Here is a 16,212-nt window from a genome sequence, read left to right as displayed (position 1 = left end):
ACTCTGGGTCTGAAAGATGGTGAAACGAGACGTGAGTCAAGTCTCCCTACACCTGCTGCCGGTGTTCAGCTAGGAGTAGATACACTCCTAGTAGCCATTCGACTAATGTGGGTCTCAAAACAGGGTAGAGAGCAGAGATCCCCAACGGAAATAAGTAACATTGCTTAACTTTCTTAGGTTATGTTATTAAAGGGTTAATAATTTAAAGAGTCTTCATCTTCACTAAGAAGTTTGAATGTTCTCTCTAACCTTGATCTCGTGTTCTGCTGCTTCTGCACAAACTGTGTATTGTTGAGCACTGATGGTATAACCTCTTGCAAAAAGCATGAGAGATTATACTCGACTCCCTTTTCCTATCAGATATAAAAATACTTAATTTTGAACTGTCTCCTCACTTATTCGTTATATTTAGAATTTTGTTCTAACACACTGTATTCCTTTATTCTTAAAATTTTATACATAACATTGTGTGGCTACCTTGCATGCCTTGCATCCAAGGCAGCCAGCTTTCAGGGAGAAGGCTTACAGCTTTTCATCTCATCCCCTGCATGCATCAGCCTTACTAGAGATATTAACAATGCAAGGAATTCGCAAGAGCAGGCGAAATATACACAAACACTGATCTCTGGCTGAAGGAGACTCGAACCTATGAACCTTGGAACAAGGTACGCAGTGCTTTACCAATCTACCCACACTGGACAATATCTTGGAGTCCAGCTTGCGCTAGACTTTGATCCAAGGCAGCCAGCTTTCAGGGAGAAGGCTTACAGCTTTTCATCTCATGCCCTGCATGCATCAGCCTTACTAGAGACATTAACAATGCAAGGAATTTGCAAGAGCAGGCGAAATATACACAAACACTGATCTCTGGCTGAAGGTTCGTAGGTTCGAGTCTCCTTCAGCCAGAGATCAGTGTTTCTGTATATTTCGTCTGCTCTTGCGAATTCCTTGCATTGTTAATATCTCTAGTAAGGCTGATGCATGCAGGGGATGAGATGAAAAGCTGTAAGCCTTCTCCCTGAAAGCTGGCTGCCTTGGATCAAAGTCTAGCGCAAGCTGGACTCCAAGGTATTGTCCAGTGTAGGTAGATTGGTAAAGCACTGCGTACCTTGTTCCAAGGTTCGTAGGTTCAAGTCTCCTTCAGCCAGAGATCAGTGTTTGTGTATATTTCGCCTGCTCTTGCGAATTCCTTGCATTGTTAATATCTCTAGTAAGGCTGATGCATGCAGGGGATGAGATGAAAAGCTGTAAGCCTTCTCCCTGAAAGCTGGCTGCCTTGGATCAAAGTCTAGTGCAAGCTGGACTCCAAGGTATTATAACGGGTTTAATTGGTAGAGCTGAAAATCGGGATGTAAATTATATATCTTCGGAGGCTTCTTACTTTATTTGTAAAGTCATTGTGGGTACACAGGCTTGTGTGTTGTGCCCATGGCCCGGGAGGGCCATGCCCACGAGAGAGAGCTAGGAGTAGGCCTTGTGTCTTCCTGCTAGGCTGCTGTGTGAGTGAGGCAGCAGCAAGGGTAGGCAGGCAGGCTGGCGTGCCCACCGAGAGGCCTGGCTACAGAGGGCAGCACCTTAGTGTCGCGAAATATGAACTAAACTGGCAGACAGCATGGGCTGTCTGTGCAGACAGTACAGGCTGTCTACATACGCTCAGCCACCTACCTCACGTCGTCCCGACGCGACAATACTGGTGGTAAAAAACTTGGTCTCTCTCTCATAGGCACAGGGCACAGAACACAAAATAAAAAAACATTTATATATACATATGGACATGAAAAAAAAAGTTCCTGCAGGGAGGGAAGAAAAACACATGTGGGGTGTGCTAAACATCGTGGTCTATGCAGTGAGCGTCGAAGGGCATCACTGCACGCCTTCCTGCGTCTGGACAGATACTGCAACACGGGAGACATCGCTGCGGCTGAGCTGTGATGTAACAGGGTACGGTCTCCTCTGGAACGGTGAAGCAGTCATTGTAGGAGTCGCTGCAGGTTTTCACTCAACCTGGGGCACGACATGCTGGTGCCCTCGAGTGAGGCTTCGACAAAACTCGGCAACTGGGCAGGACTTCTGGCAAGCGACTCAGGAGGACACTTCTCGACTGGTACTGTAGCTGGGCTGTCACTGCCGGCGAACGTGGAGCGAGTTGTGGAGCGAGTCGTGGCAGAGACGTCTGGGCGAAACATCTGGAAGTCGTAACATCATATACCAGACTGCAGTGAGCGAGCTAGCAGTCAAAGTGACATCTTTTTTGTGCAGGAGCTCACTGAAGCTTGTGACACGAGGCTGACACAGCACCTGCCGACAGGGCTAACTGCGGCTTGACGAGTGTCATTCTCTCGGCAGTTGGAGTTATAGCAGAGGTTAGTCTAAGCATCCCCAGACTTGTTTCTCTACATATAACTACACTCTGAAGGTCTGGAGGTGAAGTGAAACAAATCTCGATGGGAATCGTAACAGGTACGATTCTGCAGAACATCTATGAGCGACGAGCATAAAAGCTTTCTGTACAAGGGCTTGGGGCTCAGAGCTGACTGATAACAACTGTCAAACGCACTGGTCACATCGGGTGACTTAGCACAGTGGTGCTACTCAGGTCTGGCTCAGACCTCAGTGAACACACAGAAACTTTACACACACCCGCGGTACATGCGGTACGCTAACATGTGAGAACACTGACTGAGAGGAATTAACGCACAACATATATCTTCTCTCAAATTTCTCGACAATACTGAAATAATTACTAGAAACACTCGATTTGACATCATGTGATGTTGCAAGGTGACGTCAGCAGCATTGTGATGTCAGCAGACGTCTCGAGGTGACGTCAGGCAGACATCGTGACGTCATAAAGTCGGGCAGCATCGTCGGCAATGTCAATGTGATGCGGGCAGCAGACCACAGCATGAGGCCTGGGACATCTGGCTCGGTAACTCACGTGGCTCATAGATCCACGTGACATCGCCCACACCCAACGTGGCGTCGGGATCCACATGGCATCATGATCTATGTGGCATGCTGATCCACGTAGCTTTGAGTGGCCTTGGGCACTCGGATACACAGCTCTGGCAATGAATCACACGAAAAACAGCAGAAAACGCAGCAGAGGGAGTGGGCAGTGGTGAGTGTATGGTAGACGGGTGAGCGTGAGTAGGGTGAGCATGGGCAAGGTGAGGAATGGGCACTTCCTCCTCTCCCACATACACGTGGAGAAACTCACACTGGATGCAGAAATCACCACAAAACTCACCTCTGGCTTGCTGAAACAGCTGTGCTGAGCTGAACAACAACAGCAACATGCAAGTGACGCTGAACACGTGACTTGAGAAACAGCGTGGGACGCTGTAGCGTGGGGTCAGTGGGACGCCACTTACAATTCTCGAAGAAATTCGGCAAATTTTGGCTGGATCCTGCTTGTACCTGTGTCTGGATGCTGAAACGTGCAGACACGACATCAGGATAACTCGTTGAGAGACGGATGCGTCTTGCATGGAGTGATGAAGTGAAGATGACTTCATTCCTTCCTTCTTCTCTCCAGGCAAACAACTGCTGCGACCACCACTTCCCACCATTTATAGCTAATTATTTGGTGGAGCTGAAAGCGGGTGGTTAATGATACATCTTCGGAGGCTTCTTACTTTATTTGTAAAGTCGTGGTGGGTACACAGGCTTGTGTGTTGTGCCCATGACCCGGGAGGGCCATGTCCAAGAGAGAGAGCTAGAAGTAGGCCTTGTGTCTTCCTGCTAGGCCGCTGTGTGAATGAGGCAGTGGCAAGGGCAGGCAGGCTGGCGTGCCCACCGAGAGGCCTGGCTACAGAGGGCAGCACCTTTAGTGTTGCGAAATATGAACTAAGCTGGCAGACAGCATGGGCTGTCTGTGCAGACAGTACAGGCTGTCTACAGTATTGTCCATTGTGGGTAGATTGGTAAAGCACCTTCCCTGGTTTTGTCTATTTATGTTCTTGTTAGTTTTACGTCATCAACAAATAGGGAAACATTTGACTCAGTCCCATCTGGTATTGTCATATTACTGGTACTAATACCTACCCTTGCGAAACCCCGCTTAATACTCTTTTCCATTCTGACATCTCTTCCCAAACAATCTCTCTCTGCTCCCTTCTACCATAGTACTGTGTGCATGTGTGTGTGTTAAGAGTCAGTATGAGACAGACCTTGCATCAAGCTGGTCGTTCATCAGGTGGGTGTGGTCCCAAGAGTAGCCGGGACGACTGCTCTCACTCTCCAGTTCTCGCCAAAACGTCGCTTCCTCCCCATTCTTTGCTCTGAGGAAATCAAATGATTGTCATTTGTGAACAAAATTATTAGTAGCTTCGCTTTATTTGTCATCTTTACCACTAAACTCAGCCTTAAATTTTTCAGAATACGAGAATCCTCTTCAGGGCAAATTATTAATTATATAATTAATCAAAATCGATTATACGATGGTCAGTAGGGCTGTATATATTCCTCAGACCTGTGTCATTACTGTTATATACATGACCAATACTCTCAAACTCACCCACTGGTCCATCTTCATGGACACCCTTAATTCATTAATGCACATCCTAAATTCATTAGTGGACTCCCTTGATTCAATAATGGACTCCCTTAAACCATGAGCAGCATTCAGAGCAAGTTCTCACAACATGCATAAATATCTTATTGAAATCAAGCCAAGTGATCAAATGAATACTTGGCTCATAGCTGTCACTAACTACTCCCTGATCTCTTTATGTATGTTGCTTATTATTTAATAAAGTTTAAAAACAAAAACATTGTTAGAAGTGGGAGAGGCTGACCTGAGAGCGGGTGCTAGCACCGGGTGTTCAAGGCTGAGCAACACAGCCGGTATATTTGGGTTAAGATAGGCAGTTGAGTCCACGTGAAGGTACCACTTACACCCGAGTCTTAAACACTCCTCTCTGTTGGTTTATTATAGTTTTATTATTGCTGTGCTAATACAAAATAAAGAATCCAGTTGAAGTATTAACTAAAAATGAAGGGATGCATTTCAGGATACCCGTCCGAGAAGGAGGTATTCCCTCTTCTGTAACCCCTAAATCCTAACATTTCAAAATTATGTGTATACATGTCGTGCCGAATAGGTAAAACTGGTCATTTAACAAAAACTCATTTAAAGTTAAGTCCTTTCAAAAATTTTCTCTTATACTTTAAAAGATATGTTTTTTTAATTTATGTTAGTGTAAAAATTAATAATGTTGTACCAAAAGAACCTTAGAAAACTTACCTAACCTTATCATAACAAGCGCAATTTAATTTAGCCTAATCCAACTAAATATATTTTAGATAAGTTTACAATAATTTGATAATAAACAAACACAATGAAATATATTTTTTTTTCGTTAGGTTCAGAATGATTTTTGCTAAATTACTGCATACACAAATTTTCACTTGCCTTATTCGGCAAGAAAAGCGTTGCCATTTAAGCCAAAATCGCAAGTTTTACCTATTCGCACGACATATACATTACATATATATATATATATATATATATATATATATATATATATATATATATATATATATATATATATATATATATATATATATATATATATATGCAAAACAACCACTGTGAAAGAATAGAGAAATTCCAAATTTCTCTATTCTTTCACAGTGGTTGTTTTGTATATTCTGAAATCACCTGTTTACTGTGATCTTATTGCATATATATATATATATATATATATATATATATATATATATATATATATATATATATATATATATATATATATATATATATATATGCAAAAAAACCACTCTGAAAGAATAGAGAAATTCCAAGCGCTTTCGTGACTACTCACATTATCAAGGAACTATGAAAGTGAAGCATCCAAGGAAGCTATATAAGGGGTCTGGCCAGCACCTCACTATCACATCCCACAACGGTTAAACACGTGACGCGCGGCGAGCCAACTTGGATAGGTCCTTTGCAAAACTCACCCCCAAGCTATTTATTTGTCCAGTGTATTATTAAATTCTTCCCAAATTCTATTAATTATAAATGGATCTAATTTATATAAACCAAAGGAAATATTCATATTATTGTCAAAACTGCTTTTTATGAAACAAGATTCAATTATATTCCTGTCGACCATGGACTTGCTTGATACTACTTTCTCAACTTTTTGAAAATCAATTGGATGGTTAAAATCTCTTACATGAATAAATAGAGCATTGGAATCTTGTCCAGTTCTAATGCTATATTTATGTTGTTTTAATCTTAGTTCGAGATTTTTACCAGTTTGACCGTAATAAACTTTATCGCAAATTTTACAAGGAATCTTATAGACAGATCCATCAGCATTTTGGGGGGAATTCTTAATCAAAAGTTTTTTTTACTGTATCAAGATTTTTGAATACAACTTTAATATTAAAAGTCTTAAGAAGAGAAGGCATATCAACCAAGTTTTCATGGTAAGGGAGAACCAACATATTTTTAGTTGAATAAGGCTGGTTGCCCTTTTTTGGATTATAAAAAGTGTTCCTAGCAACTTTAAAAGATTTATCAATTACATTTCTTGGGTATTTTAAATCATTACCTATTTCATAAATTTTGGATATTTCCTCATCTATGAACTCAGGACTACAAATTCGTAAAGCTCTCAAAAACATTGATGAGAAAACAGACAGTTTGACTCTATCTTGATGCGAGGAATAATAGTGGACATATGAACAGTTATTTGTAGGTTTTCTGTAAATTTTAAATTTGAATTCATTATTACCCTTAATAATTAAAACATCTAGAAAAGGCAATGAGTTATTTTCTTCAAACTCAACAGTAAAGTTTATAGAATGGGCTAAGCTATTTAATTTTCCAAGAAAATGGTGTATATCTACATTTTTGGGCATAAGACACAAAATATCATCAACATATCTGAACCATTTAGCTCTATTAGGGAGGATTGTGTTAAGCAACCTTGTTTCAAAAAAATCCATGTATAGGTTACTAAGAACAGGTGAAAGAGGATTTCCCATTGCCATACCAAACTTCTGAGTGTAAAACTTATCATTAAATACAAATTTTGCATCAACAATGCAAAGTTTAATAAGTTTAATGATAGTAGTAACTGGCAATGGTAAATCATAGTTAACGAGTTCTTCAGATAAGAAACTTAATAAATCATCAACAGGAACTTTCGTAAACAAGGAAGTAACATCAAAACTAACCATGTTAAAATCATTTAAGTCAGTCAAGGAGCTTAATTTATCAACCAAGTCTATGTTGTTTTTAACACTTTTATAGTTCCTTGATAATGTGAGTAGTCACGAAAGCGCTTGGAATTTCTCTATTCTTTCAGAGTGGTTGTTTTGCATATTTTGAAATCACCTGTTTACTGTGATCTTATTGCATATATATATATATATATACATATATATATATATATATTATATATATATATATATATATATATATATATATATATATGTATATATATATATATATATATATATATATATATATATATATATATATATATATATATATATATATATATATATATATATATATATATTTATATATATATTTATATATATATATTTATATATATACATATATATATATATATATATATATATATATATATATATATATATATATATATATATATATATATATATATATATATATGTACGACATATATACGGTGTGTTGCAATCAACACATCATCAGGAGCTTGTAATATTGGAGAAATGATTAAGAGATCTCAGCAGATTCGTTTAGAGGGATGCTTTTGTTAAGAACGAGAATGGGAGACAGGAAACGTTAAGTGGCCCAAGCACACGAGTGCCTAGTGCCAGAAAGATTGAGTGTTAGAGGAATAAAAAATAGCCCACCAGCAAAGGTAATGGAGTAGCTACATAGAAATATTAACACTGGTAACATGACAATTATGAAAATGATCAGACTTCGGGACATTATAAAATACTTTACATTCTTAATGTAGATGTGTCTGGCATTTGTCTTAGGATGTTTCCACACAATTAAGGAAAGAGGAAAACGGGTCTAAAGCAGACTCACTTAAACCTAAAGGGGACATCTAAGGAAAGACAGCTATAGTTTATGTATCCCACCACACTCTTGGGCAGACGCTGGTCGAACCCAGCATAGCAGGAAAAAACAGGCCTTACTTCCTTGGAGTGAAACCCTGGCACTCAAGAAAATCCAGAGCATTCATAAATGAATCCGACCTTGAATAACCCACTACTACCATTATATAACGAATATTTATCATGTTTAATAATTACCGACTCTGGAATATTTCTTTTTAGAATATTTCTTTTATATGGAACTATGACTTTGGCTTCCAACCAGTCAGCAGGATTGTTGCAAGCTCGTGTGTGGTTGAATATTGCATTTGAATCTTAAGACGTCTTTACTGAATACTGATGTTATGTTCTTCTAATATAACATCAGTCAGTCTATCCCACATGAGACTTATAAGCTGCAGCCTTGGGTGTCAAGGCTGCAATTTTTCTTACAAAAAACACACCAATATAATGGATTAATAACCCAACCTATCTTTTATATAAGATACACTACAGGTGAAAGTTTGACACCAGTCAAAGGAAATATTCACAAGAAACATATCACAAGAAAACTCCAACATGCAATATGGTATTTCGGTAGAGTTTTATATATAAAATTTGTATATAAAATTTTCGATAAATCAGACATGAAATAACTAGACAAAACAAAATTTAAAAACATAGATTTTTTTTATTTTAAGTAATTCGTTTTAATTAAAGTTTCTTCTCTATACAACCGGCATTAAAACTGTATATTTGAACTGTATATTTCACGGTGTTTATGAAACAATGTCAGAAAATCTAAACAAAATTACTTAAAAATTCTCGTCAGTCATAAATTGATAATTTTATTATCTTGAAAGTTTGGAGTCGATCAAAAGAGCCATTTTCAAGTTATCACATGGAGGACAGTTTCATTACCAAAACTGACAAAATTACACCTATCCAGCCTAGTAGCTCTTCGAAATTGCTTTTAAGTAACATCAGCGTTGAAAGTTTGTAGCCGATCGTACAAGGCATTCTCGTTATCACACGGAAACTTGGAGAAAGAAAACTCATGCAATCAATATAGGTATTAACTTTCAAGGAATACCTAACAAAAGCCAGAAGCCAACAACAATATTAAAAAAAAAATAATTTTCGTTATAGCAATAGGTACTTACAGAAGCAAGTTTCGGACCTGCCCCTCGCGTGTGACGTCTCGGGGTTGAAAGAGCGTCACTTGCTTCACCTTAGGGCGCAGACCAGCCATGAAACCTTCAACTATCTCTCCGTACTCCTCCACCTGTGCCACAGGAACACCATTACAATCTCACCTCATAGTGAACCATTCTTGTTTTGTATCTCTCTCTCACATTTGTCATAAAAGGTTATATACAAAGAGAGGTATGTATAATAATAATAATTCATTGAATATACATTAAGAGATTTCCGTATTTCGTGGTGGGCAGGAACACACGCAGCCTTACTGACCCAGGTGGTATGCATACTCCCAGAGAAGTGTTCCTCAGAGTATATTCTCTGACTTGTCATAGGCCAGGAGGCAAATAGCAGACGAAGAGTCGTATCTTCACAATTTCTGAGACTGACTGAACAACGGAGGTGGAAGCTTAGGTCCATAGCCAGTGTGGGTCACTCAGTGTAAGGAGTGGTGGAGGAACCGATGACCTGGGTGTATGTAGTGGTGACCTGGGCGTGTGAAGCAGTGACCTGGGTGTGTGTGTATGTGTGTGTGTGTGTGTGTGTGTGTAGCAGTGATCTGGGTGTGTGTGTGTAGCAGTGATCTGGGTGTGTGTGTGTAGCAGTGACCTGAGTGTGAGTGTGTGTGTGTGTGTGTGTGTAGCGGTGACCTGTGTGTGTGTGCGTGTAGCGGTGACCTGGGTGTGTGTAGCGGTGATCTGGGTGTGTGTGTAGCGGTGACCTGGATGTGTGAAGTGGTGACCTAGGTGTGTGTGTAGCGGTGATCTGGGTGTGTGCATGTAACGGTGACCTGAGTGTGTGTGTGTGTGTTTGTGTGTGTGTGTGTGTGTGTGTACTCACCTAGTTGTACTCACCTAGTTGAGGTTGCGGGGGTCGAGTCCGAGCTCCTGGCCTCGCCTCTTCACTGATCGCTACTAGGTCACTCTCCCTGAACCGTGAGCTTTATCATACCTCTGCTTAAAGCTATGTATGGATCCTGCCTCCACTATATCGCTTCCCAAACTATTCCACTTACTGACTACTCTGTGGCTGAAGAAATACTTCCTAACATCCCTGTGATTCATCTGTGTCTTCAACTTCCAACTGTGTCCCCTTGTTACTGTGTCCAATCTCTGGAACATCCTGTGTGTGTGTGTGTGTGTGTGTGTGTGTGTGTGTGTGTGTGTGTGTGTGTGTGTGTGTGTGTGTGTGTGTGTGTGTGTGTGTGTGTGTTTGTGTGTGTGAGTACTCACTTAATTGTACTCACCTAATTGTGGTTGCAGGGGTCGAGACTCAGCTCCTGGCCCCGCCTCTTCACTGAGTGCTACTAGGTGCTCTCTCTCCCTGCTCCATGAGCTTTATCATACCTCATCTTAAAGCTATGTATGGTTACTGCCTCCGCTACCTCACTTGCTAGGCTATTCCACTTCCTATGGCTGAAGAAATACTTCCTATCATCCCTTTGACTCATCTGGGTCTTCAACTTCCAATTGTGACCCCTTGTTTCTGTGTCCCCTCTCTAGAACATCCTGTCTCTGTCCACCTTGTCTATTCCACGCAGTATTTTGTGTGTTATCATGTCTCACCTAACCCTCCTGTTCTCCAGTGTCGTCAGGCCGATTTCCCTTAATCTTTCATCGTAGGACATTCCCCTTAGCTCTGGAACTAACCTTGTTGCAAACCTTTGCACTTTCTCTAATTTCTTGACATGCTTGATCAAGTGTGGGTTCCAAACAGGTGCTGCATACTCCAATATGGGCCTGACGTACACGGTGTACAGTGTCTTGAACGATTCCTTACTTAGGTATCGGAACATTATTCTCAAATTTGCCAGGCGCCCATATGTTGCAGCAGTTATCTGGTTGATGTGTGTTTCCGGAGACGTGCTCAGTGTTATACTCACCCCAAGATCTTTCTCCTTGAGCGAGGTTTGCAGTCTTCGGCCACCTAGCCTATACTCCGTATGCGGTCTTTTTTGCTCTTCCCCGATCTTCATGACTTTGCATTCGGCGGGGTTAAATTCGAGAAGCCAGTTGCTGGACCTGGTGTCCAGCCTGTCCAGGTCTCTTTGAAGTCCTACCTGATCCTCATCTGATTTAATTCTCCTCATTAAGTTCACATCATTTGCGAACAGGGACACTTCTCAGTCTAACCCTTCCATCATGTCATTTACATGTACCAGAAATAGCACTGGTCCTAGGACTGACCCGTGTGGGACCCCGCTCGTCACAGGTGCCCATTGTGATACCTCATCACATACCATGACTCGTTGTTGCCTCCCTGTCAGGTATTCTCTGATTCATTGCAGCGCCCTTCCTGTTATACATGCCTGATCCACTAGCTTCTGCACCAATCTCCTGTGAGGAACTGTGTTGAAGGCCTTCTTGCAGTCCAAGAAGATGCAAGCAACCCACCCCTCCCTCTCGTGTCTTACTTCTGTTTACCTGGAGTTTACCTGGAGAGAGTTCCGGGGGTCAACGCCCCCGCGGCCCGGTCTGTGACCAGGCCTCCTGGTGGATCAGAGCCTGATCAACCAGGCTGTTACTGCTGGCTGCACGCAAACCAACGTACGAGCCACAGCCCGGCTGATCAGGAACCGACTTTAGGTGCTTGTCCAGTGCCAGCTTGAAGACTGCCAGGGGTCTGTTGGTAATCCCCCTTATGTATGCTGGGAGGCAGTTGAACAGTCTCGGGCCCCTGACACTTATTGTATGGTCTCTTAACGTGCTAGTGACACCCCTGCTTTTCATTGGGGGGATGTTGCATCGTCTGCCAAGTCTTTTGCTTTCGTAGTGAGTGATTTTCGTGTGCAAGTTTGGTACTAGTCCCTCTAGGATTTTCCAGGTGTATATAATCATGTATCTCTCCCGCCTGCGTTCCAGGGAATACAGGTTCAGGAACCTCAAGCGCTCCCAGTAATTGAGGTGTTTTATCTCCGTTATGCGCGCCGTGAAGGTTCTCTGTACATTTTCTAGGTCAGCAATTTCACCTGCCTTGAAAGGTGCTGTTAGTGTGCAGCAATATTCCAGCCTAGATAGAACAAGTGACCTGAAGAGTGTCATCATGGGCTTGGCATCCCTCGTTTTGAAGGTTCTCATTATCCATCCTGTCATTTTTCTAGCAGATGCGATCGATACAATGTTATGGTCCTTGAAGGTGAGATCCTCCGACATGATCACTCCCAGGTCTTTGACGTTGGTGTTTTGCTCTATTTTGTGGCCAGAATTTGTTTTGTACTCTGATGAAGATTTAATTTCCTCGTGTTTACCATATCTGAGTAATTGAAATTTCTCATCGTTGAATTTCATATTGTTTTCTGCAGCCCACTGAAAGATTTGGTTGATGTCCGCCTGGAGCCTTGCAGTGTCTGCAATGGAAGACACTGTCATGCAGATTCGGGTGTCATCTGCAAAGGAAGACACGGTGCTGTGGCTGACATCCTTGTCTATGTCGGATATGAGGATGAGGAACAAGATGGGAGCGAGTACTGTGCCTGGTGGAACAGAGCTTTTCACCGTGCCTGCCTCGGACTTTACTCTGTTGACTACTACTCTCTGTGTTCTGTTAGTGAGGAAATTATAGATCCATCGACCGACTTTTCCTGTTATTCCTTTAGCACGCATTTTGTGCGCTATTACGCCATGGTCACACTTGTCGAAGGCTTTTGCAAAGTCTGTATATATTACATCTGCATTGTTTTTGTCTTCTAGTGCATCTAGGACCTTGTCGTAGTGATCCAATAGTTGAGACAGACAGGAGCGACCTGTTCTAAACCCATGTTGCCCTGGGTTGTGTAACTGATGGGTTTCTAGATGGGTGGTGATCTTGCTTCTTAGGACTCTTTCAAAGATTTTTATGATATGGGATGTTAGTGCTATCGGTCTGTAGTTCTTTGCTGTTGGTTTACTGCCCCCTTTGTGGAGTGGGGCTATGTCTGTTGTTTTTAGTAACTGTGGGACGACCCCCGTGTCCATGCTCCCTCTCCATAGGATGGTAAAGGCAGTTCTTGATGAACACGGAGTTCCATGAGTCTGGCCCTGGGGCAGAGTGCATGGGCATGTCATTTATCGCCTGTTCGAAGTCATTTGGCGTCAGGATTACTTTATCATAAAACTTCAGAAGGTTTGTGACACAGGATTTGCCTTCCTTGAATCCGTGCTGGTTGGCGTTTATATTCTTGTTCCGTTCCAGGTGCTCCACCGCTTTCCTCCTGATAATCTTCTCCATTACTTTGCATGCTATGCACGTCAGTGACACTGGTCTATAGTTCAGTGCCTCTTTTCTGTCTCCTTTTTTTAATATGGGTAATACAATTGTCGTCTTCCATACCTCAGGTAGTTGCCCAGTTTCAAGGGATGTATTGAAGATTGTGGTTAGTGGCACACACAGCATTTCTGCTCCTTCTCTAAGGACCCACGGGGAGATGTCTGTCCCATTGTCTTTGAGGTATCAACGTCCCTTAGGAGCTTCTTCACCTCCTCCTCAGACGTGTGCATGTCATCTAACACTTGTTGGTATATTCCTTCCTCTGTTCTGTCCACCCAGAGGGCTTCCTGTCTCCACTGTAGATACTTCCTTAAATATCTTGTTGAGCTCCTCACATACCTCTTGATCGCTTCTGGTGAGTTCCCCACCTTCTTTCCTCAGCCTGATCACCTGGTCTTTGACTATTGTCTTCCTCCTAATGTGGCTATGCAGCAGTTTTGGGTCAGACTTGGCTTTTGATACTATGTCGTTTTCGTACTGTCGCTGGGCCTCCCTCCTTATCTGTGCATACTCGTTTCTGGCTCTTCGATTAGTCTCTCTATTTTCCTGGATCCTTTGCCTCCTGTATCTTTTCAATTCTCTGTTGCATTTAGTTTTTGCCTTCCTACACCTTCGGGTAAACCAAGGACTCGCTTTGGTCTTTTCACTATTTCTATTGCCCTTGGGAACAAACCTTTCCTCTGCCTCCCTGCATTTTGTTGCTACGTATTCCATCATTTCATTTACTGACTTTCCTGCCAATTCTCTGTCCCACTTAACCTCCTGCAGGAAGTTACTCATATTTGTGTAGTCCCCCTTTTTAGCTGGCTTTTCCCATCCAGCTCCTGTTACCCTCTCTACTTGTAGTTCTACTATGTATTCAAAACACAGAACCATGTGATCACTAGCTCCAAGAGGCCTCTCATATGTGATGTCCTCAATGTCTGAACCACTTAGGGTGAACACAAGATCCAGTCTTGCTGGTTCATCCTTCCCTCTCTCTCCGGTAGCGTCCTTAACATGTTGATGCTTAAGGTTTTCCAGTACCACATCCATCATCTTGGCTCTCCATGTTTTGGGACCCCTTGTGGTTCCAGGTTTTCCCAGTCGATCTCCCTGTGGTTGAAATCGCCCATAAACAGTAACTTTGCTCTGCTCGAGTGAGTTCTTCTTGTCAACTCAGCCAGTGTGCCCACCATTGCTCTGTTGCTCTCTTCATATTCCTCTCTTGGCCTCCTGCAGTTCTGTGGTGGATTATACATCACTGCAATGACCACCTTATGTTCCCCAGACTAAAGTGTACCTACTAAGTAGTCCCTTCCTCCAATCTCATCTATGCCTTCCATTTCCTCAAATCTCCATCGGCCTTTTATGAGCAGAGCAGAGCAGTGTGTGTGTGTGTGTGTGTGTGTGTGTGTGTGTGTGTGTGTGTGTGTGTGTGTGTGTGTGTGTGTGTGTGTGTGTGTGTGTGTGTGAGTGTGTGTGTGTGTGTGTAGCGGTGACCTGGGTGTGTGAGTAGTGGTGACCTGGGTGTGTGTGTAGCGGAGAACTGGGTGTGCGTAACGGTGACCCGGGTGTGTGTAGCGGTGACATGGGTGCATGTGTAAGGGTGACCTGGGTGAGGGTGTAGTGGTGACCTGGGTGTGGGTGTAGTATTGACCTGGGTTTGGGAGTAGTAATGACCTGGTGTGGGTGTAGCAGTGACCTGGGTGTAGTAGTGACCTTGGTGTGGGTGTAGTAGTGACCTGGGTGTGGGTGTAGTAGTGACCTTGGTATGGGTGGTGTAGTGACTTGGGTGTGGATGTAGCATTGACCTGGGTGTGGGTGTAGTAATGATCTGGATGTGGGTGTAGCAGTGACCTAGGTGTAGTAGTGACTTTGGTGTGGGTGTAGTAGTGACCTGGGTGTGGGTGTAGTAGTGACCTGGGTGTGGGTGTAGTAGTGACCTGGGTGTGGGTGTAGTAGTGACCTGGGTGTGGGTGTAGTAGTGACCTGGGTGTGGGTGTAGTATTGACCTGGGTGTGGGTGTAATGACCTGGGTGTGGGTGTAGCAGTGACCTGGGTGTAGTGGTGACCTTGGTGTGAGTGTAGTAGTGACCTGGGTGTGGTTGTAGTAGTGACCTTGGTGTGTGTGTAGTAGTGACCTGGGCGTGGGTGTAGTAGTGACCTGGGTGTGGGTGCAGTGGTGACCTTGGTGTTGGTATAGTAATGACCTGGGTGTGGGTGTAGTAGTGACCTTGGTGTGGGAGTAGTAGTGACCTGGGTGTGGGTGTAGTAGTGACCTGGGTGTGGGTGTAGTAGTGACCTGAGAGTACACGTGGGTGTACAACTAACCTGGTTGTGGATGTAGAAGTGGACGTGCTGAGGGTGTATGCCGTGAGCGAGGAGGGCGTGGAGTGTGGCGTTGAGGAAGGGGTGGGCGTGGCGCACCCACACGCCCACTACCACCGTCTCCGTGTCCTTCAGGTAAATTCTCTCACCTGCGTCAGGAAAATTGAATGTTGACTTAACCTGGATGCAGTTATGACAACTATCCCATATATACCACTGTCCCCTATTATTAACTGCTCCACTTAAACAATTGCCCCACTGTGACGGAAAAGTTCGTTAGATAAGAGTGGAAGCATGAATGGTGATGGTAGTATAATTAGTTGAATGTTTGTTCAGGAAGGAGTGTGTATCATCACCTCTACCTCTTCTCCGCCCGGTGGGAGTTAACATGGGACCCTCCTG

At 42.9% G+C, this 16,212-nt stretch overlaps 1 protein-coding gene across 1 annotated transcript in view; it reads right to left on the bottom strand.

Annotated features, from left to right (window-relative positions):
• Positions 1–16,212, bottom strand: part of LOC128684105 (multifunctional procollagen lysine hydroxylase and glycosyltransferase LH3) — an 86,889-nt gene that overhangs the window by 41,435 nt on the left and 29,242 nt on the right. The window contains exons 6-9 of the mRNA XM_070088333.1: positions 15,814–15,959; positions 9,219–9,340; positions 4,800–4,922; positions 4,173–4,283 (exon numbers count right to left, since the gene is read on the bottom strand). Of these exons, the coding sequence (XP_069944434.1) occupies positions 4,173–4,283; positions 4,800–4,922; positions 9,219–9,340; positions 15,814–15,959 (502 nt within the window). The remainder of the gene's footprint in view (positions 1–4,172; positions 4,284–4,799; positions 4,923–9,218; positions 9,341–15,813; positions 15,960–16,212) is intronic.

This window comes from Cherax quadricarinatus, chromosome 2, assembly GCF_038502225.1.
Source record: "Cherax quadricarinatus isolate ZL_2023a chromosome 2, ASM3850222v1, whole genome shotgun sequence".
NCBI classification, from domain to species: Eukaryota; Metazoa; Arthropoda; class Malacostraca; order Decapoda; family Parastacidae; genus Cherax; species Cherax quadricarinatus.
This window is presented reverse-complemented; position numbering and strand designations above follow the sequence as displayed.